We start from the raw sequence: 27446 nt of genomic DNA on the forward strand, positions 1-27446 counted from the left end.
GAGGCTGCGTGCTGCACCACCTCATGCCTCTGCCGGAGCACCAGCCCCATCACAGCTGCTGAATGAGGAGGAGATGCTGAAGATCACAGCTTTCAAGCAGAGGACTGATACCCGAAGCTTACCCTGCCTCCATCTGAGACAAGAGCTTCTCAAAGGCCCAACTGCTTCCTGTCTGCCCAGCTTGTCCCCTCCCCACTTCAATTCCAGATCACTCTCAGTGTTCTGTCTCCTCACGTCTCCACCATCCCTCACCCCCTAAGATGCTGTTAAAGATCAGGATGCCCTCTGCAGCCGCAACACCCAAGCCTGAGCCTTTCAAGTTCCTGACACATCCCAGCCTAGGATCGTGGACATGCTCCCAGCTTGACGCCCCTAAGACCATCATCTGCATCACGTAGTGAGCTCATTTTGTAAATATAATTTTTCTCTTACAGGCAAATTCATTATCATGAACTGATGATGCCTAATTGATATATGTCATGACAACATGACATATTTCCTTTTGTGTTTGGCTTTGTTTTCAAAGTTTCTGTACATGTATTAATACAAAGGTATGCTCCAAAATGAAACTAGCGGCATAAAAAAATACATCCTTTCTTTAATATTGGGTTATGCGAAAAAAAATATATTGGGTTATACGTGGCACATATTTATCCTTTTTTATAAGTCATGGTTTTTATAAATTAAGGGAAATACTGATTGATGGCCTCTATTGCATTCTTAATAGAAGTAGAACCAACAATAACAGCAATATCTACAAGTATTGAGCTCCTACTCTGTCAGACATTCCAATAAAGTTTACATTAAATCCTTAACAAACCAATAAGTCTGATACATTTTAGAAATACAGAAACCAAAGCAAAGGGAGGTTGAGTGAAAAGTTTTGTCATTAATATAGTGTGGCAACAGAATTCAAACTCAAAGATGTTGCTCTTCAGAGGTACTGATCCTAAACCATTTCTTTACAAAGTAATATTATGCAATGTTGAGATCATACTCTCTCTTCAGTTCTGGGAGAGACTAGATTTTTTTGTACTAACTTTTGTCCACTGAATATCTTATGTTCTAGTTTTATAAATCCGAGAGTAGTAAAATGCATAGAAACATCCGTCTCTCTACAGCCGGAGGAAAAATATCTAAGAGTGAAGTTGGAAGCTGACACTCAAACCCTAACTGGATAATCTGACATCATGTTCTTCATGGCCTTAGCATAAAGCTTCTTCAAGTTTTTAGAGGACAAAACGAAGCACTAAAGAAAAGATCCTATCTAGACAAGCTCCTTAAAACAGCTTATCAAAATGCAGTTAAGCATGGTACTCAATCTAGATTTTCCAGACTGAATCTATAATTTAGATGCCAAGCTTTGTCATTTCTAATAGTTGTCACAGTTGAGCACTGTGAATGTTAGCTGTCATAAATATATGAGGCCTGTCTAAACATCCATCTTCTTCAGTGACCCTATAAACATGGTCCAAAAAAAAACTGTTGCTCCTTTGATTCAGCTAACAATTTGAAAGCCTCTTATGGAATGTGGAAATTCATAGGTGGTACCCAAGTTGTTAGCTCCAATGAGTAAAAGGAAGAAAAAAGGGAAAACTGATTCAGTGGTTAGTTTTAGCTAATCTGAATATATGGTCTTGATAGATATGTTTCCAGATTTACAATGAAGTAAACCAACCCAGGGGCTTCCTGACAGCTCAGGTGATAAAGAATCCACCAGTGATGCAGGAGACCCCAACTCGATTTCTGGGACAGAAGATCCGCTGGAGAAGGGACAGGCTACCCACTCCAGTATTTTGGGGCTTCCCTGGTGACTCAGCTGGCAAAGGATCTGCCTGCAATATGGGAGACAGGTTCGATCCCTGCGTTGGGAAGATCCCCTGGAGAGGGGAAAGGCTTCCCACTCTGGTATTCTAGACTAGAGAATTCCATGAACTGTATAGTCCATGAAATCGCAGAATTGGACACAACTGAGTGACTTTCACTTTCAAGCCAACCAAGACCTACCAATATTTTCTTCATCTGTTTTCAAGGATTCTGCCTTCTAAGATGACGTTCTCCTTGAAGAACTCTCTTCTCTTATTCCTAAGACTAATAGCTATCAATTGTACCCCACATTATATTTTCTTAAAATTTTTAATTTAGTTGAACCTTGCCATTATCCTTGTGACATAAATAGGGTAAGTGGAATCTCTCCTCCAATTTCACAGATGAGTAGATGAAGTCACAGATGGGATTAATGAATCATCCAAAGACACACAGGTGGTTCAAAGCAGAATCATAACTAACATAAGGCAGGAGCTGGAATAGCTGGTGTAGTAATTGTTTCTATTCAACAAAAAGTCAACCTAATATGCTGATGCTAACAGTGAAAGACCAGTAAGATAAGGAAATAAAACTGTTCAGGTGATTTCAAGGATAAGGTAAGTTCTATAGTTGATTCTTTTCATGAAAGTATACTAAATAAAATAAAAGAATAAAATTAAAATTTATTCAAGAAATATTTAATTCCACACTTTCTATGTTTCAGACACTGATATAGATGCTTGAGGACCAGATAACAAAACCGGTGAAACCCCTACCTTCATTGGCCTGAATTCTGGCAAAAGAGACAAAATAAGCAATTGACATAATGATTAAAAAATTATCTTGTGGATTAAAAAGTAATAAGAGCCAAATTTAAAAAGGGAAAAAAACCTGAAACTGAGTAAGAAGGATCAGCACTGCTAGAGGATGGACATGTTGTATTTATTTTATTGGTCAGAGGAGGCCTCATTGAGAAGGTGAGGCCAACAGATACCCGGGCACAGGAAACAGTCAAGGGAAGAACTCCAAGGAATATGCTGGTGTCTTCATGGAACAGAAAAGATGCCAGTGTGACCACAGTGGTCTTAGCAAGAAGGAGAGTGGTGTGAGGAGAGGCCAAAAATAGGAAGACAGATCACGCAGGGCCTTGGAGGCCATCAAAAGACATCTGTGTGTTACTCTGACTCAAGTAGAGGCCACTGCAGGATTCGGGCAGTTGAGTACTGTCTTTGGACCTGCAGGTTAAAGAGGACCCACAGTTCTGTACAACTCAAATGTTCACAGGGCTAGATGCAAACTATACCCAAATAAAACTGGAAGAAGGAAACAATTAGCTAACCTGCCTGCAATGCAAGAAATCCAGGTTTGATCCCTGTTTCAGGAAGATCCCCTAGAGAAGGAAATGGCAACCCACTCCAGTATTCTTGCCTGGAAAATTCCAAGGACAGAGGAGCCTGGAAGGCTAGTCTATAGAGTCAAAAGAAGTCCAACATGACTGAGCATCTAACATTTCACTTCATAATTGATTATTAAATATCTTAAAATTTTATCATTCAATATATTGTATAACTTTCATCATGTAAGTCCCAAACTTATTTCTCTTTCCTATATACTCATTTACATTTCATTACTAAGGAAATATAATAATAATTTAGCTTAATTATTCAGATTATGCATCAATAGAGATGTTCAGTTTGAAATATTAAATTGACTCAAACCCATTTCCCCCTTATTATTAATTTCTGAGACATAATGATACAAATAATTTCCCAGAACTTTTTATTTGAAATAACATATGGATGTTCAGGCTAAGAATTTTGAACAGAGAGGAAACCACAATAATAACTGAAATTTACAACACTGTATTTACTAAGGTTTTCAAAGCCTTCGAGTTACTACGTATTAACTCTCTACTATAGGCCAGTCACTGCTAAATCCTTTGCATATATCATTGTAATTAATATTCATCAAAAACCCTGAGAATAGTCACTGTAATCCCATTTTATAGACAACAGATGTGTCCCCAGAGAGATGAAGTACTGAACTGATGAAGTACAGGAGTGCTCAGTACCCGAGCTCAGAATTTACCTAAAATCTCTACAGTTTAAAGTTATGTTCTTGTCACCAAACTACACCACCTTCCTGCAGCATGATGTTCAATGTATACCCTCGACATTCCCAACTCAAAGGTCAGCCAGATGTGAGTAATCCCATTTTACAGATGATTAACTGGTCATAGAAAAGTTAATCAAGCAATCAACATTTATTTTATGGCTACCATATGCAAATCAATATTTAGTTCCTGAGAGTGCAGAGGATTTATGATACAATATCTTGCCTCAATAAGTTTACAATCTTGTTAAGGTAACAAGAGACACATAAAAAGATAATAAATAATCCAAGATAGCACATAATAAGTACCAAATGAGATACAGAGCCAACAACTGCTAAAGAAATTCAGCAGAGAGAAAATTGAATCTGGGCATTTCAATTCAATCAAGAGTGCTACTAAAAAGGACCCATGTTGAGGTGGTCATCACAGGAGAAGTTTAGCTCAGCAGAAAGGATGAGGAATTATTCCCCAGAAAGAGTTAATATGATCAAACGCCAAGGTGTCTTAGTCTCTCAGTTGTGTCCAACTCTCTGCAACCCCATGGACTGTAGCCTGCCAGGTTCCTCTGTCCATGAAATTCTCCAGGCAAGAATATTGGAGTGGGTTGCCATTTCCTTTTCCAGGGGATCTTCTCAACCCAAGGATGGAACCCAGGTCTCCTGCATTGCAGGTAGAGGCTTTACCTTCTGAGCTACTAGGGAAGCCAGCCAAGGGAGAAGATGTGAATGGATTATCGAAAGAAAATGGATAGATGTGTGTGAAGTGCAGGAGGCACGAGTGGCAAAGTAAAAATGAAGCCAGAGGAGTAAACTGTAAAAGATCTGGTTGTCAAAGTAGGAACCTACGGAAGGAGCAAAGGAATTGATTGTGTTTAAATGCTAGTACCTGGCATTTGCTTTGGCATACACTTTTATTTATGTAATCCTTTCAACAAACCTATAATATAGAAGGTAAATATACCCTGTCATTGTAAACAGAAGGAAACAGATTACCTGGCCAAGGATGGTTTTGAGTGTGAAGATGGAGCAGGAATTCTAATCTAGATCAATGTGCATGCAAGGACTATACTCCTTCCACTTCCCCTTCATCATTGTCTACAGAAAGCAATGGGGAGCTTTAAAAGGCATTTGATCAAGACGAGAGGGGCCTTCCTGGTTGCTTAGCTGGTAAAGAGTCTGCCTGCAATGCAGGTGACCCCAGTTCAGTTCCTGGGTTGGGAAGATCCCCTGAAGAAGGAATAGGCTATCCACTCCAGTATTCTTGGGTTCCCCCAGTAGGTAGCTCAGACAGGTAAAGAATCCTCCTGCAACGCAGGAGACCTGGGTTCAATCCCTGGGTTGGGAAGATCCCCTGGAGGAGGGTATAGCAACTCACTCCAGTCTTCTTGCCTGAGAACCCCCATGGACAGAGGAGCCTGGAGGGCTGCAGTCCACGGGGTTGCAAAGAGCTGGGTATGACTGAGTGACTAAGCAGGCAAGATGAGAGGGTAATATACGAAAAGAACTGACTAACAGAAGACTACTGTGACTGTGAAATATTAGCACAAGTCCAATGTCAGAGAAGGACTCGGGAAGCAAGTCACCGGGCAAGAAGGTGGAAAGCCACCTCATCTACTGCATTAACCTACAGAATGAGCGACAAGGATTTATATGCAAATGCTGTTAATGGGAGTAAAAAGAATAGAAGAGGTATTTAAAAACAAATATGACAAGATAAATGGCAATACCCATGTCCTTTAACAGGTATTTTTTATGTTCCAACTATATGCTGATAGTATAAATGTATCTCCGAAAATCTCGCAGACAAAATTCAAGATCTAGCTCAAATATTTTAAGTTTTTTTGACAGCACATGATTTATTTAAAAATAATAAAATCTACACATTGGAAAAACTATCTGCCTTAGTGCACTCTACCTCTCAAACCACCATCATGAACTATGACAGCCTCATGCTAGGCACACTTCTATTGTATGAGTTTGATATTAGCTCCTTGCTATGTATATTAACATGGACAGTAATGCCTTATATTCATGGTCATTAAGCATGTTAATTACTAAGGAAATACTTTTTTCTATTAGTTTTTACTTTTAATAGACAGTGTATATTAAACAACTGAATTCTCTCTGAGAGAGAGAACACATAATTCTGAGGTTACTCCTTCCCAGTACTTCCCTCTTAAAATGCAAGGTACCGCTCAGGATTCAAGTCCAAAACTACTAGCAATTAAATGGCATATCACTTAAAACGAGTTGAATCTTTTCCAACTATTCTGACTCCTGGGCAATGAAAATCATACAATTGCCAAATATGTATAGAATTAACCATCTTTTATATTTTTCAAAGACAACATTGACATGGACATCCAGGTATTTAGTCACTACACATCTTCTGAAGCAATTTAAAAAGGCAAAGCTGCCAACCATGTAATAATCAGGCTAGCTATATAAACCTTTGTCAGTACCAAGCATTCAGCTAATCTGTCTTAATTTTGAATTAGTTACTAAACTGAATATTCTAATCAGTATAACATACATTTGATAATGTGTACACATGTACATATATGTACATATACATATATATATATATATCTTATTAGAACTGATGAGTAACAGTATTTTGACCCAGAATTCTTTTAGGAATTACACATCTACCCTATTTACACCTAATACCCTTAGTATCATCCAACTATGCTAAAGGATAATTAAAATTTAACATATTAGCCAAGCTTAATTTCCTTTACCTATATGGAAAAAATAAAATAGATTTGTTTTTCTGAGTTGAGAAAGAACATTTAAATTTGATTTCAAACTGTGCCACAGGCCAATAACTTAGGTCTACATCTAAAGTAGATTCAAAATATCTTTGAAAGTTTCAAGAATGCTAAACCGAAGCTATACCTTAGAAAAGTCACCTGCATGTGTAAAGAAACATCATCACAGAATCTTAACAAGTAAATTTGCTAAAATTCAACTCAGACCCTCCTTTACATTTTTGTTTCTCATTTCTACACATCTATACCAATGTGAAAACAGGCATTTGCAAAATTCAGTGAAGGAAATGGAAGACACTGAGCGAGCGCATCTACCCAACAATGCCACACTTTCATATGCTCTAAGTTTGAAAACCTCAGCTGTTATCAATAAACTAACTTAAAAACTACTCATGCACAAGGTCTGGGTTCTATATGACTTCAGGTATTCTGCAAAAGCTATCTTAAATACATTTTGTCGGTATAAAAGGAATCAGAGATAATGTTATTTCATAGACCTTATTTTCTATTATCTGTGTTTTTTAATACGTGGCAGTGGCATTCATGTATCAAATGTATTAAAATATAAATATTACCTTTAACTTTTAAAGGCATTACTTTGTGTTTAAGAAAAGGAAAACTATTTTTACCTCCCAGTCCTGGTCTAAGCCGATTATCGTAACCATCCAGAAGTCTGTCTAGAATTCTTGTAAAGATGGTAATGTTATTTTTAGCCTCATCTTCTTGGATGTTAGCCAGCACCAACCTAAACAGATAATTTTACAAGCTGATATATATACATATGTGTGTTTTGCAAGTGCCAACAAGCTCTTCTTCCTTGATTTGAATTTTAAGGCTCGTTAAGCTGTTAGTGCCACCCATTTTCTCCTTTTTTTTTTCAGTTCTATAAATACCAGTGCGTCAATGAGGAAGGTAAACAGTCTGTTGTAAATGGGTAATAAACACTAGATTATCAGAAGTGTGAAATCAAAATTATTTCAGATTCCTACCACTCAGCATACTGGGTGAACCATTCATTTCTTTCTAAAATCCATTCCCTAGGATACATTAGGACTGCAGATGATCACATGCAGACGGTACTAGCAATGCTATTCTGCATTTAGAAAGGTACAAAAAACCCAAAGGGGTTCCTGAAATAACTCTTCAGGGATCTGAATATTAATTGGAAAATAAATGGCCTCCTTGGAGGCACAAAATTTCCCTATCTTCCTCCGAAATGTCTTTTCCTTTTATGTCTTTTTCTCTTTTAAGGCAAGATGATTTTCTAACTTTGGGTATACCTCCACCCAATGGCCAAGTGCAATATAGACATCAGGGAAACTCCGCTGGCTGTGTTCCAGGCCCCAGTGTGGCCAGGAGGTGGAGGTGGGCTCTGCAGCGATCAGCAGAGCCCAGGAGAGCTGCAGACAGCCCTGGAGGAGCACCCCTCGCCTGGCTGGCCTCTGTGGAGAGCAAGGGACAGAGGTCATCCAAGACTGACATGCCCAGCTCCTTCGTGTGTGCGTGTGTGTGTGTGCGTGTGTGTGTGCGCGTGCGTGATATAAATTTGCAGAAAGAATAAATGGTCTTAAAATATCACCGGAAGAGGGTTAGAAGCAGTGATTTTCTCCATTATTTCTCCAACAGAAAGCCAGAGACCTGATTTTGTGACATCCAGCGATTTGGTGCAGTAGCAATGGATGTATAAAACAGAATGTCCCTTTTCACTGCCATTTTTTCCCCCCAGAATGATTCAGAGATTTAAATTACTGGTCCAAAAAAAGAATCATTTATATAATAGAATAAAATACGGGCATGAGCATTACTGGTCAAATATAGAACAGAAAATTAGTACAAGAAAAATATGGTTAAGCTCTGAGGGTTTTCAATGATTATTAACTGACCACGGTTTGTTCACTCCTTTAAAATCAAAGAATATATGTAATTGCATTCTGATCAAGGTGCATTGTCCAAAATATCATTGACAGAATTCATTTGCATTTAAATGATTGTACAGCTAGTAGCTAAAAATAGTCTAAATACATGAACAAATTGGTAACCAACTTCAAGCAAATACTGTCTTCAGAGAAAATGTTAAAATTGTGGTATAAAGAAACATTTTTAAATCATGTAAGCAAATGATTTCATATGTTGAGCCACAAAAGTTTCTATATTGTCTTAAGCTAATTTTAAAACTAGTCACTAAGATAATCATAAAGTTCCACTTAGAGATTTTCACTGGAATGTGTTTTTTAATTAATGTCACATTTTCTTTCTAAAGTCAATATCAAGATATTAAATGAGGAGCTATTTTACAAATAAATATACAACTTCATAAAGAAATTTCTTCTCAAGCCTAGAAAATATTTTCATTCTTTAACAATTACTGAGACAGGGAAATTAAAATTTAAAAGGGAAATAAAAGTATTATAAAATCATAAATACTAATTTTTAAAATAACAGTTACATGGACATTCATAAGAATCTTAAACTTTATTAAGTACTCTGGTATGTTGAAAACCATATCCTAAATTTAGGCAATAAATAGAAAATGCCCACTGATGATAAAAATCAGAAAAGACTGTAATTAAGATGAAGTTGTTGAAAACAACAGAAATTAAAATTTATATTTGTAGAATATAGGTAAAACAGAATTTGTTACATTTTCAAAGCAGTACTGTTTATGGTAGAACCATCTCAGGAATAAAAGACCTCTAAATCAGTAACAGAAAAGTTATTAATAAATAAAGGTTTTGTTTTATTGTTTGTGATTGTGAAGTTGTATACTGCCTCCACCTAGAGGTCTCAGATTCACACATCACTTAGGTTTTCAATGTTGACTAAAAGATCCAAGACCATTTTAGCAAAAAAGGAACACAGAGAGAGAAAAAGATTAAGTTGCCAAAAATCATTTAGCTTGTGCTTTTCTGTTTGGCTTAAAGGAAAATTGATGGCCTCTTTACTGAATCGTGGTTTATTACTATCACATATAACAATCACTTCAATTATTTGCAAAAATACGCCATCTAAAGAGTATTCTTTTCTCCTGTGATTTTTTTAAAGAAAATGTTGTATTCACTTTTGTATTTTATCGCTGCCAACAAGAAGCAGCAAACTTCTAACAGTCTTTGCCACTTTACAGTTCTGTTTCCTGCTACCACCTTTTTTCATTAGAAATGGTGCTTCAAAATACTTCAGCTCCTCCAAAGCCATCTCTGTCCGCACTGATGGCATTCAGGAAACACACCTTTACCCTGAATTTAAAACGGCAAAACAGTAAAAAAAACTGTCTCACCTGGCTGGATCCCACGCCAAGACAACGAAAAGCAGCAACTGCATATTGGAGCTGTTCGGTTTCGTCTTCATCTCCACTCTTTGTATAATCATGGAAGAAAAACAAAATATACACTTAAAATTACATTCGGTCATGCCATCCAAATAGCCCAAAAGAATGTCATTTCATCTGGCGACGGGAGTTAAGGCAACAGAGATGATGCCAGCGGGGTGTGTACGGGGTGTGATGATGATTGAAGGACGTGTCCCCCACCACCCCCTTTCTTTTTTTCTCTTCACAGAAAGATGAGCAAATAACCAGGCTTTGCTCTGCCAGGAGCTTCCCCCAGCCCCACCGTCAGCAAACGCTGTTCTGTGGTCACACGTAAGAGGAACACGCGGGACCCTGCTCCGACAGACGAGCTGGAGAAAAGGATGGGCTGGAGAGCAGAGCGAGAAGGGGGAGGAGAGGCGGTGCTTCCTGCCACGGTCCCCCACCCAGACCACCCCCGCTTCCCCAGCAGAAAAGCCAGCGGCGGCCAGCCCGCTTCCTCGACGATCATTTTCTCATTACAGCGAGCTGCAGTTCTCACGACTTCACTCCTTGACTCCCTTTCAAATAAAAAATCGCATAAAACACCTCCCCCCCGGCCCATGCACAGTTGCCCCAGACCACGTCTCGGAGGCAGCGGGCTCGGATCGACTGCTGCGAAACGACGCGCTGACCGCGGCTCCGGAGCCGGGGACCACGGAGCGAGGCGGGCGCGAGGCTCCGCGCCGCAGCCGGGGCAGGCGGCAGGGCGCCCGCGGGCTGCAAAGTTGGGGACTAAGGGAGCCCGGCCAGCGAGCCGGGCGGCCGGATCCTCGGAGAGTTGCAGGCGGGCTTCTCGCGGGGAGGACCGGCAGCATGTTTTAATATGCGGGGGCGGAGGGGGCGACCTGAGCCTCCCGGTTTCCAGGGAACAGCGGGAGTGGAGGGAGGGGAGACGAGCCAGGCACGGGAAGCCGAAGGCAAACGGGGAGGCAGAGCGCCCCACTGGGACCCGCGCGTGCGACCTCACCTGAATCGGCGGGCTCAGCCGCCGTTTGCCGCCCTCCGCCCTGATCTGGAGAGAGGAAACTTGAGCGAGAGACCGACTGCAGAGCCCGGCGAGCCCGAGGCGACGGGCCGGCGGAGGCAGGAGCGCGCGCGGCGCGGCGGCGCGAGGAGTAGAGAGCGGCGAAGGCGCCCGTAGTGGCGGCGACGGGCGGAGGAGAAGGGCGAGGAGGAGGGGACGCGTCGGCAGGGGCGGGCGGGGTGCGGGCAGACGCCGGGCGCGGCGCGCGGCGCGCAGGCAGCGGCGGGCACGAGCCCCACGCCTAGCGGAGGAGGAGCCAGGCCCCGGAGGAGGGCCAGCGAGCTTCCCGGGAGATCAGGGACCCCCGCCCCTGCCCTCCCGCAGCACCGGGAGCCGCCGCCGCCCGCCGGGCACCTGCCGCGGCACAGCCCCAGGCGGCGGCGGCTCCCGGTGCGCCCGGGGCGCCGCTCCCCGCGCCCACGCCGCGCCGCCCAGCGCTGCGCCCCGCGGCCCCGTCGGGGGCTCCCCGGAGGGCCCAGGCTCCAGCGGGGGCTGCCGGCGCGTGCTGGTGCCCTCAGGGTCGCCGTGCGTGCGGGCTGGCCCTAGACCCCCGGGGCCTCGCCCGGCCGGCCGCCCCACCGCGCGCCCTGGCTCCGGAGCGAGTGTCTGCCTAGGGGAGGTCGGGCTCCCGCCGGAGGGCGAGGGGCTCAGCCCGCCTGGACGCGGCCAGCGGCGCACCCACGCCGGACCGAGTTCGGGGCAGGTTGCGTGGCCTCAGACAGCAGGAAGTTTCTTTGATTTCCCGAGCCCCTTGATGTACCAGTCATTCCTTCACACCTGCCATCAGGGCCAATTTCCCTTCAAATCTCTGAGGGCTGGAGACTTCCCTGGAGCTGGCCTGCCAAGTCCATTTACACGCTATTGAGAAACTGCCCACGCTCAGCGGTTCTTTTCCCGATATCTGCTCACAAACGTCCTCCCCGCCTGGTGATCAAGCTCAATCAACAACTCTGAAGAAGTTTACATCCATCCCACCCCACCCACCCCAACCCCCAGCAAAAAAAGAAGGCGGGGACCTGCGACCTGCTGGGGTTTTACTGCTTCTGGCAACGCCTTCTGCAGTGGGGGAAAGGGGACGGGTTTTAAGGCGTTTACACCCTTTAAGGGTGCTTCCTGGCGAGAGACCTGCTGTAATTTCAGTCCCACCGTATGCTTTCAGAATTGTGTGAGCCTCATTTCTTTCTACCTTACAGTATCTGAGGCGATCAAATTCAAAGGTGCAACTTGAGCAACGAAAGAGACATGTTCCTCTTTGTACTGCACCCAGACAGAATATTATACACGCCCTACTAAGGCAAAGCAGAGAGGGTGTTCGTCTTTTCGTGCAGTTTTTATAAATGTTAGACATTTTAAAAGGAAAAAAAATAAACATGTTGATATGTTTCTGTCCGTTTGCATTCAGAGTCCGTACATGCCAAACACTTCAATAGTTAGTTATGAACCCAAAATTCAGGTGGATTTCCTAGATGGTGCAGTTTTCCTAACACGCACTTCTACAGTAAATTTTAGCTTTGCTTTGAAGATTATGTGAGGAGAGTAAAACCTTTACATTGTAAATATTTCAAGCTGTTCTTTTTAACCTATTAATCACCTCTTTCTGAATGACCATTTAATAAGCTGCAGCCTAAACAAACATTTGCTCTAGTTAGCTGCCTCTGTGAAGAATGGAACACCACCCAGCTTTCTCCTCCATCATTAATATTCCCTTCCTGACTTGCTCATTGTAGAGTCTAATTGAAATTCACAAAGATAAAAAGCATGCCATTTAAAACCTTGCAACTAGGGAATCTAAACATCTACTTGGTCCGAACACTTCATTTCTTACTGTATTTTCCTATTTTTCATTTCTATGAGTCAATCTTCATTAAAATCTATCACTTTGCCATTAATATTACTACTAAATTTTTATATTTTAATAGTGGAAATTGAAAAGCCCATGGTTTCTTTCCAACTTTAATTGCTGCACTACAAAATTTCTCTTTCATGGACACACAATTTTTGTAAATATCTTCATAAGTTATTTTCCTACTTAGCACTATAGTCTTTTCCTTGGATGCTAATGATGAATTATGTATTTTAACTTTGTTTTAACTCAAAATTTGTGTTTATTGAAATTTGTTCTAAAAAATAACCTTTAACATAGGTATCCTTAGTAAATTTGTAATCTCATTGCCATAAATACCCATTTATGTGGAAGTTCACAGAGTTCAAGCTGTTTACAATGATTTTCGCCATTTGCTTAAAAAAAAAAAAAACAACTGTATGCTAGATCAGTCAATAGAATTGGATTTACACTTACTTGAGAGAGACTCAGGAAAAGCTAGATTCAAAAAATTCATTATAAAACCATGATTTTTAGTTCTTCCCCACAAAATGCTTTGCAATTTTATTGAAGCCGAATAGCTATGATTTAAACTTCAAAGCACATTAAAGGAACTGAAAATCAGAAAAGCTGATTGCAAGCAGCAGGCCTCTACTTTTATTGTTACATCTACATTCATATTTCACGGTGTTAGTAGTTTAGCCAGATTTCTTCTAGGATTGCCCAGCTTCCACAAATACCTGGCAAACCCAGCCTGCTAGCTTTCTTTCTCTCCGTGATGGAGTGAAGCACATTGCCCATGACTCAAGAGGCAGCCGGGTTAGGTCATGACTAAGCTCTTCCTGCCCCTCCTTGTGGAGCAGGTCCTGGGCAGGCAGCCCTGCAGAAGCGTCAACTAACTGGTAGCCGGTAAATCCATCCCTGCCCAGGCTAAGGCTGTGCCAGACCTTCTGTTTGAACGTGTTTGGATTACTCTCCCACTAACTGGATTGAGGGGGTCACCTCTTATAGAGTTACCATCCCTAAGAATCCAATCCCTAAGGAGAGTTCCACAGAAAAAAGAAAATGAATAATTGGGAGATCATGGTGTCTGAATTTGTTTCCTGATATCTCACAATATTGTACAGTTTTAAAATTCATTTAAAATTTAAAATTCACAAAACTGTTCATGTTTTTTAGCAGATATTTTGTAGAGCTTCCTTTTTTAGGACTCAGCTATATTGAGATTTGGCACTGCTGCTCCAGGGAACCACTACTCTGTAATCTATATATAGGGGACATCATGCATATTTAGATTCTATACCATAATGTGTGTGTGTATATAATGCATGTGCATATATATGATACATACATATGTGCATGCAAATATACAGATATCTATCTGTAGAAAGATAGATGCCTGAATTAATAAAATCAGCATAAGGATTTTAATGAGAATAGCATTTATATAACACATTTCCACAAAATGCTTTCAGTCTCACAACCACATGATTTGATCTTAGTGATTTTTGCATACTTTGAAGAGAAGTACGAGAAGTACTTCAACAAGAATAGCATCTCACCATATTTACAAATTTTAAAATATCAGCATGTATTTCATATAATAAAATTATATACATTTTGCATTCTTTTGTGAGTCATTCATTCAAATGAGAATATGTATTTGTGAAAGATAGGAACTAAAGCATAGATTATCCTGTCTTCACAGGATAATCATAGAATTAAATACTATTCTGTACTTTTTCCCCAGAATACTTTACTATTGGTTTCAGAGTGTGCTGTCTGTTCTCACATGTTCACCACATTATCATTCAAAAAAAAAAAAAAAAACAACTGATTCAAATACCCATTTGGTAATTCTCAAGTGGAAATTATGGCTTGGTCAAGCTCCATTTTCCCTGTAAGTTGACTTTATATAGATGCTTTTAACATGTCCACTAGACTCTAAGAATTTGCAAGAAGAGACAGCTGGAAAGTGGGAGTAACTAGCCTTCTAAACAAATAATTCCAAGACTACTCTGTTACATTAATGTATCTAGGTCACATTTCATTAGAGCTAAATATATCACATATACTAGCTAAGATAAACTAAGCACATTACCTTCTTCAAACAGAGTAACTCTGTGTTTATAAAATAATCTTACAAATTTTCTTCCAAATTGCAAATCAAACTTATCATGCATTCAAGATATCCTAGTGGTTTCTAAGATTTTAAAATCTAACTACTGACATCAGAGTAATTTGCAGAGGAAATTCTTTTGCTATCCCTTTGTAAATTTATAGATAGAATTAACTTTCACGTTATTCAACTGCTTCCTAAAACAAAGGAAACGTTCCAGTAATGCAAGCCAAAAACTCCCTCATTGGAAAATATACTGGGCAGTTCACTGAAGTATAAACTGCTACATGATTTGCAGCTTTTGCCTGGGAGGCATGTTCCCTAAATAATAATCATTGTAATGAAAATAAAAGTAAACCTATAATGTCTTCATTAATACAAAAGCTTAGATCCCATTATAAATACTTTGCATGTATTTATTTAATTAATCTTCACAAGTAAGTATTATTCCCGCTTCACTGATGCAAAACTTGTGGCACAGAAAAAGTAAGCTAGCTCAAGGTATTCTAGGAGGGAAGCCAGGAGTAGAGCCCAAGTAATATGTTTCCAGAGTCTCCATGCCTAATTATTATACTGTATTACCTCTACATTGATCCTTAACAGCCAAAATTCGAGTTTCTTTTATGTAGTCTCACCACTGAAACTTTGAACGAAATACTTAACTGATGATGCGCTGGTGTCTTCTTAGTAGTGTAAGTCTGTTAATAACAGCCATATATTCATTTAGCCAGCCTTACTGAGCGTCTGCTATGGGCAAGACCCCAGTAGGGACCTCTCAAGATATAAGGGTGATTAAAGTGTGGCCCCTACCCTCTTGGGTGCTTACACCAAATTGAAAAGTCCTGAAATAATGCATGCTGTCGATAGTAAACAAATCAATGACCAAGGCCTACATGTACTCTAAAAACTTTATGTTTCTAAAATAATACTACTTTTACTACGTAGGGGCGTCCCTGATAACTCGGTCAAGAATCCACCTGCAATGCAGGAAACCCCGGTTCAAATCCTGGGTTGGGAAAGATCCTCTGGCTGCCCTCTCCAGGGTTCTGGGCTTCCCTGGTGGCTCAGCTGGTAAAGAATGTGCCCGCAATGCGGGAGACCTGGGTTCAAGCCCTGGGTTGAGAAGATGCCCTGGAGAAGGGAAAGGCTATCCACTCCAGTGTTCTGGCCTGGAGAATTCCGTGGACTTTATAGTCCGTAGGACACAAAGACTCGGACACAGCGGAGCGACTTTCACTTTCGCTTTACTGCGTAGTAACAGGCAACATAAGAAAAAAAAAATGCAACATGGGGACTATTTCCTTTAACAGTCTACAAATAGATTCTTATTATTAAGAATATGATTAAGCATCTTTGATGAAACAAAACAAGCCACTTAAGAAGCCCCGAGTTCAAAACCATGCGCAAGAAACCAGTAACAATAACAAAAGCAGCAGATAGAGGAGTCCAGGACCTAATTTACATACATCTCAGGTAGGATAAGATTGGTCTCAACAAAGGATTATTTCAATATCATTATTTCCAGCATCAAAGCTCTTCGGTTATGAGAGGAAGAGAGGATATACATGTGAAGAAATAAGTGTAATACAATCAGGCTATGAGTATTTCATGATCAGTCAGAGAGACTTGAAAGAGAAAATAGAAACCAGTTATTTCTAAGAAAAAGTGAATAATACCATGGCAAATTAAATACAAATATCACATAATTTTCAATAGTAATATTTAGACCATTTCTCCTTTCTAGAGATCTCTTTTATTTGCCAGAGCAACTTGCTCATAAATGCCCAATAAATAATTGCTTAGTTTTTTGTAGAGTTAAGCACTTTGGAACACAAATTGGGAGCCTTGGTTCCAGAGTTTAAAGTGCCGTGAACTTCGGTAGTCACAGCTATAACATACCGGTGACTCCCCAAGTTCTTGCCGCCTCTCAGCTCACGTGCATCACTGTACACTGCACACCTTCTCTGCTCATCAGGTCTCTTCTCCAATGTTCTCTATCTGACCACCAGCCTCCTACCAAAATCCTGAAGACTAGGATGCATTCTCAACTCGTTTTTCTCAACACTCCCCACATACACAAACATTTCCTATTGATGAGAACACACCTCCCGTCCACCCCCATCCTCTGATCCACTCCACCCCTCACCAGTCCCATCACCTGACCTCCGTACTGGACGAGTGCTGTGCCGATTTACAACGTTTACAAATCACAACGTTTAAAATCACAACGTTTACAAATCACAACGTTTACATCGGCAGTTCCCGCATGCAGCAGCCAGCTAGCCGCGTTCTCGGCCTCCAATCTCAGTTTTCTCCGGTTTGTTTCCTGTAGGCCAGGGAAAGATCTTCCCAAACCAACCCGATAGTGTCTCTGCATCATTAAAACCCTTTGTTAATAAACATAGAAGGTGCAAACTCCTCTGTGCACCACATCTGACCCTTCTGACCCTTGTTTCTGTCTCCAGCTTCAACTATGGTCTTTCCACAAGCGTCTTGTCACACGCGAGCACATGAGCGTGCATGCACACACACCCATAATTAGCGCTCATTTTTCACCATCATCCCATTCTCTCTGCTCCCTTCAAAGGAAAATGATTCAATCTCTCTCAACAGCCAGTAGTTTCATATCTTTATGTTTTGGTTGTCTTTGCCTGCTTCAATTGGAATGCTATCTTCACAGTCTACCTGGTGAGAACTTCATGAAAACGATATCTGAAAACTGAAAACTATTTCTTACTTGTCCATATACAGTGATTCATACCATCCGTCTGTGGCCCTGCTGAACTTACCACAGGCATTTTACATGAAACCTGGAATATCTCATTGGACTTACTTATGAACTTTTCTATCTCATGCCTGTGAGCCTCATCTTTATCATCTTTAACCAAGCATATATAATCTTTCAGAAAATTCTTGAGGAATAAATGAAAGAATGAATCAGAGAATGAATGAAAAACACAATGAATGAGAAGATACATGAGCATCTGTGCCTTCATAAGTATACGAGAGACACAACACTTTTTCAGAGGAAATGAGATGCAAGGGGGTAGTGGTTAAGCGCCTGAGACTCTGGTGCTGAGCACTCAGGTTCAGATCCTACTTCCTCTGCTTAATCACTGTCCCATCGTGGATAAACTCCTTAGGCTAACTGCGCTTTAGTTTCCTTACCTGTAGAATAAAGGTAACTGTAGAACCAACTTCATAGGGTCTGTGTGAGTGTTCTGTGTCAATACATGGGCCAGAACAAGACCTGGACCGCCGACGACACTGCAGTGTTTGCTGATACCACTCATGTGTTTGAAAGCCCTGTTAGATCACTGCCTCAGTGTTTAGTGGGTGAGATGTATTGACACTCTTCACCATTGAATTGCTAAATATTTTTACTCTTAGCTTTCCCCAGTTTGTTTCCATCCATCCTTTCTCACTATCATTCAGGCTCCCACCTTCACAGAAGATTCAATCAGAGCCCTTCTCATATACCCACATTCTCTTACCTCGCCTTATTTCTGTTCTCATGAGTACATGGTTTCCCTCATTTTCTCTCTCTTTTTCCCTGTCCTCCTTTTAGTATACCATGCCCTCCTTTTTATTCCAGCTCAGCCTGCATTTCCATCTTTTGTTAGTCCCCTACTGTCCCCTTTTCCTCCCTCTTTCTTGATTTTATATATAGCATAAGTCTGCTTTTGTGCACACACTTGTCTTAGCATATGGAGAAGGTGAGTTTATAAGAGTACATATAGCGAGGAAGTGCTATTTCATCCAATGGAAATGTGAGTGTCTCTGCTACAAATGTATCGGCGACTCTGTGTTTCTGTGTGTAGATCTCTATAAAACACACTATTAAATTCACTCAAGTGTATTGTGTGAGTCCTCATAGGAGCTGAATACAAAAGTCAAGTGACATTCTTTTTTGAGTGGGCTACTGACTTTTCTACAATAAAAAAAACTGCCACATGTTGGATCTTTTGTTTAAAAGAGACCCATATGTGTCACATTCAGAGAGCCAGAGACACTAATCAATACAGAAGCTTCCGGCCACCCTGCCAGTCAGACCCTAGATTAAAATATGGTTACAAGTTTCTATTCTGTTTTTGTGACTTACAGATCTCTAATATTATCATGCTACTCAGTTGGAAGAGAAAAATGAGAGACCTTTTGAGTTAGAAGTTAGGAGTTGGCAATTTATCCTTACATTTTCAGAGGAGCTATTTTAAAAGAGGCTTATGGCAGACATTAGTGCTGGCCAGCAAATAGTGCCAGTTCTCAGCATCGATGCAGGAACAGACTGAATGTCCTTATTCTTGAAATCAGACATGACAATGGAACTTTCTCTGACCAAAGAACGTTGAGCAAAAGAAACATGGGCAGTTTTCAGATGGAGGCTGGGTGGACCTGTGTTCATTCATCCTCCTTATCTGGTTTTTGCCAGTGATGTTCCAAATGATAACTCAGTGGGTCCTTAATGGGGGCAACAAAGACCAGAGCTCCTAGCTGACATACAGAGTAAACTAGAAATAAATACTTGTGTTTTAAGACTCTAAAAGTTGTTATGGTGTTTAACCACAGAATAACTTGGCATCTCTTGATCAATGAAGGATGAAGAGAAAATGACATTTTATTGTATTTTCTTTTCAATATAAAATATTGAATGACAAAATATTTTCTCTCAGGGGCACTTTCTTAAACCCTTAAAATCAATAATTAATTATTAATTCAAAATTAATTAGCTTGAATAAATAATTGCCTAGCCAAAGTCTGAACCAGTGGGTTTCTTTGGTTTTTGGTCTTACTTGTTCTTTCCATCTTTTCACTGTTCTTTGCTTTCTTTCTCCACCTAAACACCCAGATGGGGTGAAACAAAGTCTGAAGTGGTTCTTGACAAAGAGTTCCTCTGAACCTCCACTTTGTCCTGCCCCAGAGCAGCATGAACGCAGGAGAGCTGTCCGTGGGAATGGAACGTGGTGTTCAGCAGAAGCTGAACTCAGAGGGTTTCAGTAAAAGCTCTGATGAACGAAATATTTGTCAGGTCCCAGAAAAGGGATGGAAAAATGACAGAAAGAGAAGGGGTTAGAAAAAGAGGCTGACTAGGACAGTGACTGGCATAACAGCAGTTAGATGTTAACGTGACTGAGAAGAGGTGGATAAGAAAACTGGTTCTGATGAGGAATTCATGTTAGGAATCTAGTTCTGTATAATCTACTACACACACACACACACACACACACACACACACACACACACACACACAAAATAGAAATTGACTCTGGCCTAAATAGAATCAGACAATTTGAAAGCCATTTCCAGAGGTTTCCAAAAAGGTAGAAAAGACAAGTTAGTCACTGATCTTAATACAAATTCTTTTGTTGTCATTGTAGAATTCACTAGAGCAAACATTTCTAGGTTCATATTGGTTTTAGTCAATCAATACCATTCAAGTAAAAACCATTGCAAAAATTTAACATGCAAATCATATGAAGAAAAATAAACTCATCTTGAATAAGTTCTTGAGAGACCAGAAGCTATGAATTTGTCTCTCTTTTTATCCCTCACTGTGCTTCTCATATTGTAAATGCATAATGAGTATTAATTTTAAGGCTTTGTTAAGGAGTTCATGTATGTTGTTCACTGAAGCTCATCTCTTCTCCCTTCATCCATTTTTGAGCCTCACCAGCCTGGTCTCCATGCAGTGGTCTGAATGATCTGTCCAAAATCCAGATCTGGTCATGTCACTGCCTAACTTAAAATCCTTCACATATTTCCTATGAAAGTGAAAGTGTTATTCACTCAGTCATGCCCAGCTCTTTGCAACCCCATGGACTGTAGCCTCCCAGGTGCCTCTGTGCATGGGATTCTCCAGGCAAGGATGCTGGAAAGGGTTGCCATGTCCTTCTCCAGGGGATCTTCCAACCCAGAGGCTGAATCTCGGTCTCCTGCTTTGCAAGCAGATTCTTTGCATTCTGAGCCGCTAGGACAGTAACATATATATCATAAGGTCAAGACCAAAATCCTTATTGTGGCCAAAGTTACTCCTAGATGCCTTGACTCCTGCCTGGTCTTGAACCATTGTTTCCTCTGCCTCATCAACCTCAGCCTTCTTCAATTCTGAGAAGGTACCAGGCTCCCTAGTGCCATTTTTCTTCCTGCCATTGGTCGTTGTGACAGATATTTCCTCTGTGGAAAAGTTCTTACCCCTTCCACTCACTTGATTTGTACCAATTCATCCTTCATTAAAAAAAAAAAAAAAATAGGAAGGATTTCCTCAAGAGGTTTTCTCTGACATAGCCTCCCCGTGTCTCCCTGTTATGTTCCTTAGTTATATGTGCTTTCTCTTAGGTAATTTGTCTTTTACATCATTCTGTGTGATTATTTGGTTAAAATCTATCAACCAACCATGCTGTGGGTTCCTTGAGCTCAGAGACCATGCTTATTTTTGCTTAGTATTGTACCTGCTGCAATTAGTTCACTGCCTGATGGAGACAGTTGTTGCAGCAAATAAAAGGATAAGCACATGTGTAACAAACACAGGATTGGATGTACACTGCTGTTTTCAAAATCAGCATCTCATGCCCCTGAAAATAAATCTGTGGTTTAGTAACTGGGATTGCTGCCACATTCACGAAGAGTCTACAGACAACGAATAGTGCGACATCATGTCTCTGCCTCTCTGCGTTTATGAAAAAGCAGAAGAGGGCACACCGAGTGTTGAGGCCGAGCAGGGGGTGGCCGAGGGAGATAGTTCGATCCAGGTGCACCAGAAAGATGGAATAAGAAAGGCAACCATGCATTGGTTCAAAACAAGGCAAGCTGTTTCTGTTCATCCAGCATCATTCGGTCGTGGTGGAGGCCAGTGGACTCCTGATGTCAAGGGACAGGACCACGTGTAGGACGCCTAGGGTCTGGTCTTCCAGGATTCATCATCCCTCCTTATCTTACCTTAGTATCCTCTGCCCAGAATGGGGTGATTGATCCTTGTTTAGCTTAAATGCAGGACTACTTAGCAGCCCCATATGAACCATCTGGATGTGGGATCTATAAGCAATCTAAAAATTTTTGCCACATAGTAGTTGTAGTGGGTGGATAATAAGATGCCTTTCATTTCTTATGTATTCATATATCATGAAAATTCTCATTATCTGCTAATAGACTAATTTCCCTAGCAATTGTGTTACAAATGGAAATTGTCTTTTTGTATCCTAAATCTCAAGCTCTGAAATCAAATGAACTGTTTATTTATCTGTCCCATATCCCTAGAAATTCAAGTGTATGCTCAAAGAAGTGCATTTTACATAATATAAATATAAAATGAAATTAATATTGCACATTTTATATACATATGTTTATAGCATGATCTGAACTAATCACTTTGGACAAAGGAATGACAACCCACTCCAGTATCCTTGCCTGGAGAATCCCATGAACAGAGGAGCCTAGCAGGTTACAGTCCGTGCGGTCGCAAAGAGTCAGACACAACTGAAGCAACTTAGCATGAACTAATCAGTTAAGACTCAAGAATCAGTAAATTAATTAGCTGCTGCAGAAATCTGGCCTGCCGCCTGTCTTCATATATAAAAGTTTGCTGGGTCATAGCCGCCCATTTACCCAGCTTTTGTCTAAGAGCTGCTTTTGTGCTACCGTGCCAGATGGAATCATTGCAGCAGAGTCTATGTGGCCCACAAAGCTTAAAAGAATTCTATCTCACCCTTTACGAGAAACCATTTTCCAATATCTGAATTAAGTCAAAGAGTTACACTTATGATCTGAGCAGCATTTTAGAAAAATTGAGCCCTGTAGCAGGATCCCTCTTAGATGTCTGTGTCCTAAGTTACTTCAGTCATGTCCAACTCTTTGCAACCCTGTGGACTGCAGCTTTACAGCCTCTTCCGTCCATGGGATTCTCCAGGCAAGAATACTGAAGTGGGTTGGCATGCCCTCCTCCAGGGGATCTTCCCGACTCAGGAACTGAGCCCATGTCCCTTGCGACTCCTGGTTGCAAGCAGTTTCTTTACTGCAGAGCCATGGGTGACACCCCCTGTGGCTGTGACATCCCTTCCTTGAACACTTTCCATTTGGGAAGCACTTTTCTAGCTCCTCCAGGAATATGGCTCAATTAGCACAAAAAATGCCTTGGTGAATTGAACAGTTATACTTTTTTTCAAAAGAATTGAAAGATACTTTTATACTCAATTTATAGAATATAAAGCACTACCCTAGATCCTATTTACAATTAGAGCCAGACGAAAACAAGGTGAACACCATCAAGGACGCCCTTAAGACACTTGAGAGAGCGGGGGAGCTGCGCTGAAGGCCTGGACTCCGAGGCCCGGTGTGCGTCCTCCCGCCCCGCGCCCCGCGCCCCGCGCCCCTTGGCGTCTGCCTGCATTATCACACTCTCCCACGAAATATGTCCACCCATCTCCCCGAGCGGAATGTGAGCTCCCTGAGGACCGGAGTTAGTGATTTATTTCTGTGCGCCATTCTGTGGAGCGTCGTAATGAGTTCTCAGTAAAAATTTGTGGAAAGCAAGGATAAAATGACTTATGGATAGATGGCTGTGTCAAATAAACCTTGCTATCCTGCATGATTATACCAGTGACGGGTTGGCTATTAGATGCTGAAGCAGGTCGACTTGGAGCGGTGAAAGCATGTGTTTTGTGGAGGCAACCACCTTCTTACTGGTGATTCTGTGAACACTCATGTTGGTGTTAGCTGCTCTCGTTACTCAACAGAGGAATTTCCTGGTGTGCCAGCCCAGTTTGCCTTTTGGCCCAGGATCGTCCTAAACACGTCCACTATTAGGCACACAGAATGTACTGAACTAAACAATAACAACAGTTTGTATCAATTGAGGTTTTATTAAAGTACCTGAAAGTGGAGACAGTGAAACTGAATTTAATCAAGAGCAGGTTGGATTCTTGATTCAGGTATCATTGCCTGCCTGATCCAGCAGCTGTCTACAAAAGCAAGTTCTAATGCACTGGTGTCTCTACAGATGATCGTGAACCCGCGGTCTTGGTCTTTCCTACTACTATTTGGTAGAAATTATGAGCCTTTGAAGGGGCTTCCCGGGTGGCGCTAGTGGTAAAGAAGCTGCCTGCCAATGCAGGAGGTGGTAAGAGATGCATTTTCTCTCCCTGGTTCAGGAGGATCCCCTGAAGGAGGGCATGGCAGCCCACTCCGGTATTCTTGCCTGAAGAATCCCATGGACAGAGGAACGTGGCAGCCTACAGCCCATAGGGTCTCAAATACTCAGACACGACTGAAGTGATTTAGCACACACACGCATGAGTAACTGAGCAAAACATGAAGGTGGCTATGGAGAGAGAGAGTCCCTTTAAAGGTACAGAAGGAACACTGGTTTACTGCATGAAAATATCAGTGCCAGGACTGAACTCTTCTGAACACTAGTTATGAACAAGCAAAACTTTGGGGTGCCATTTGTTTCTGTAATATTTTTTATCCATTATTTAACTGCTCCTGAGGATGGATCCTATCCTAAGCTCTGAAAATAACTAGAACAGTGTAGTCTTCTGAAACCAATTTATACAAGATATCAAATCAATCTTGTTGGGGTTTCTGAAAACAATTTGTACAAGGTCTCAAGTCAGTCTTGTTGGGGTTCCATTCTGTCTATCTTTATATTATTAGTTGTAGTAACAGAGTCCTTTGGTTGAGATTGGTTTTCCAATCAATCCTTGGTTTCGGTCACTGGGGGGGACAGAACACCTAACCCCGACTCTGCTTCCCTCTGTAATGTCCCCTCTCTTTAAATAATCAGTAACCGCTTGGTTTCTCCCAGTCTTCTTGGCCCCGCCATCACAGCCTTAAATTCCATGCTAGGATTCTGCTAGAATCCTCCAGCTCTGTCCTCATTTCCTTATTTATTCCATTTTTTTACATTTTCTTACGGTTTTATCTAACAATGAAAAAGGACCTGGCCTCTTAAATAAAGAAGTCTGACAAAATTTAACAGATAAAGAAATGTTCCTACTTCAGATAATCATGGACTCAAGTGTTAACAAGGGGCCTTAAATGCCCTCTAAACCTATCCTGTCATCACCCACTTCTACCTAGGACCGTGTCTGGTCTATAAAACTGAATAGCTTCAAGATTCCATTGACTATATTTATGAAGGACCTAGGAAATTAGTGAAGAATCTTCTCAATACCATCACACAATAAGCTGGTTTGTTTACTATATTTCCTGGTTGTGAAAGTGAAGTCACTCAGTCGTGTCCGACTCTTTGCGACCCCATGGACTGTAGCGTACCAGGCTCCGCCATCCATGGGATTTTCCAGGCAAGAGTACTGGAGTGAGTTGCCATTTCCTTCTCCGGGGGATCTTCCCGACCCAGGGATCGAACCCAGGTCTCCTGCATTGCAGGCAGACGCTTTACCGTCTGAGCCACCAGGGAAGTCCTGGTTGTAGTTAACTTTAAATATTTCACTATTAGTGATATGGCAATGTGTATGGACAAGTTAAATTTAACTAACACTCTAGAGGGAGTTAATCAGCCTAAGAAATGTCTCAATATGAATCAAACCGTTTGAGTTAATTAATTGGCACAAGCCTTATAAAAAATAAGTTTTGTTGATGATAGCAATGGGATTTGAGATGTATCAAAAGGTAAGAGGAGTTTAAGAGGAACCGATGTCCTTGCACGAATAAGACACAGGAAGGCCATGCCCAGCACCAATGAATGTCCATGGCCCAGCGTGCCATGTCTAAGGCCTTTGACCAGGAGACATCTCCCCACTGGATCCACTTACAAAGACTGCAGATCCGGCCATTAGAGCTTCTTGTGTGCCATTCAGACAGCGTTATTCATAGACGATGCTGGTCTATGAGGCTGAGGGCGAAAGAATCTCTCTTAACCGAGCTAAAGACGTTCTGTGACTATGCCTGCTTATTAATAGTAAGAATATTTTCTGTTGGGCAGACTTTGGCTTCTGATTTGCTTTCATTGTGGTTTAACGTCTGATGGAAAAGTTATAGGACAGGAGCTGCCTCCAACCAGGGGTAGTTACTGATGTTTATCAAAAGAACCTGACTTTATCAAAGATGAAATTGTTTCTGACATGCCTAAGCAATTTGGAACTGTCCACAGGAGCTGTAGAGATTGAAGATGAAAAATACAAGGAGTGAGCAGCTGGTATTTAAGAGAATGTTGCCAGGGCTTTAAACTTGGCGTAGTGCTGAAGGAGGCAACGGTGACACAGGTGGGCTGGAGTGGGTACAGAAGGCTCACTCACATCTGAGCCTAAGCTCCTGAACTTGCATAAGGCCTCCCTGGGAAAAGGAATTTATACTACAGGTAGGAGAGCCTGGGAAAGAAAAGGTGCTTTACTTCTAGAACACGTGTTGAAAATATGGAAAGCAACTCTTGAACAAGCTTGTTGGTACTGTACTGCATCGTGGTTAGTCACTCAATCACGTCCGATTCTTCGGGGCCCCATGGACTGTAGCCCACCAGGCTCCTCTGTCCGTGGGAATTCTCCAGGTAAGAATACTGGAGTGGGGTGCCATGCCCTCCTCTAGGCAATCTTCCCAACCCAGGGATCGAACCCAGGTCTCTTGCATTGCAGGCAGATTCTTTACCATCTGAGCCACCAGGGAAGCCCATGAACACAGGAGTGGGTAACCTGTCCCTTCTGCAGGGGATCTTCCCGACCCAGGAATCAAACCAGGGTCTCCTGCATTGTAGGTGGTTCTTTACCAGCTGAGCTACCAGGGAAGCCCATACCTGTTGGTATACAAGTCAGACAGAGTTATTTTAAGTCCTAGCACCCATCCCCAGAAAAAGCTCACCATGGCGCATGCTATCATGAGTAGGACGGGAACTGAAATAGTTCAGATTTACAGCCATGGCTCAGAGCTCAAGAGGAAGAGGAAAAGTTAGCAAGTCTAAGCTACTAGCCAAAAAAGTCATTAGATTCTATTAGATTCTGTGCTTTCAGGAGGGCATGATTAACGAGTTAATAACCAGGGCTGGGAAGGCTAAGACATCGTAAGAACAGGAAACCAAGCACAATGTGGACCTGGGAAGTCTGCACTGCCCCCACGCACCGACCGATATTTACATCAGAGTCTGTTTGGAGAAATCTAGTCTCCTCTCTTCTGTCGCTCTCCATCTTCTCTTCCTGAAACCCTCAGGTTGAAACCCTGCCTGCAACAACCTGGGTGCCAGGGAAGAGGAGCTGCTATGACTGATTTTGTATTCTTTAGTCAGTTACCTAAGAATGCTATCATACGTGACATGGTAGAAGTAAAGGTTTATAAGGGCTCCCGCAGCGGGAAAGAACCCGCCTGCCAATGCAGGAGACGCTGAGATGTGGGCTCGATCCCTGGGTCGGGAAGATGCCCTGGAGGAGGAAATGCAGCCCACTCCAGTATCCTTGCCTGGAAGCTCCAGTGGACAGAGAATCCTGATGGGCTACAGGTCACGAAAG

At 41.7% G+C, this 27446-nt stretch overlaps 1 protein-coding gene across 4 annotated transcripts in view; it reads right to left on the reverse strand.

Annotated features, from left to right (window-relative positions):
• Positions 1 to 11217, reverse strand: part of GABRA2 (gamma-aminobutyric acid type A receptor subunit alpha2) — a 140122-nt gene extending 128905 nt beyond the window's left edge. For 2 of the 4 annotated variants that reach the window (XM_065907369.1, XM_065907373.1), the window contains exons 1-3: positions 11003 to 11217; positions 9964 to 10041; positions 7319 to 7434 (exon numbers count right to left, since the gene is read on the reverse strand). In XM_065907369.1, coding sequence (XP_065763441.1) covers positions 7319 to 7434; positions 9964 to 10034 — 187 coding nt within the window. In that variant the 5' untranslated portion in view covers positions 10035 to 10041; positions 11003 to 11217. Of the gene's footprint in view, positions 1 to 7318; positions 7435 to 9963; positions 10042 to 10297; positions 10358 to 11002 lie in introns of those variants that run through there. The other 2 variants (XM_065907371.1, XM_065907372.1) reach the window with 2 other exon arrangements.
• Between the last annotated feature and the right edge of the window lie 16229 nt (positions 11218 to 27446).

Source organism: Muntiacus reevesi, chromosome 16 (genome assembly GCF_963930625.1).
Source record: "Muntiacus reevesi chromosome 16, mMunRee1.1, whole genome shotgun sequence".
Classification (NCBI taxonomy): Eukaryota; Metazoa; Chordata; class Mammalia; order Artiodactyla; family Cervidae; genus Muntiacus; species Muntiacus reevesi.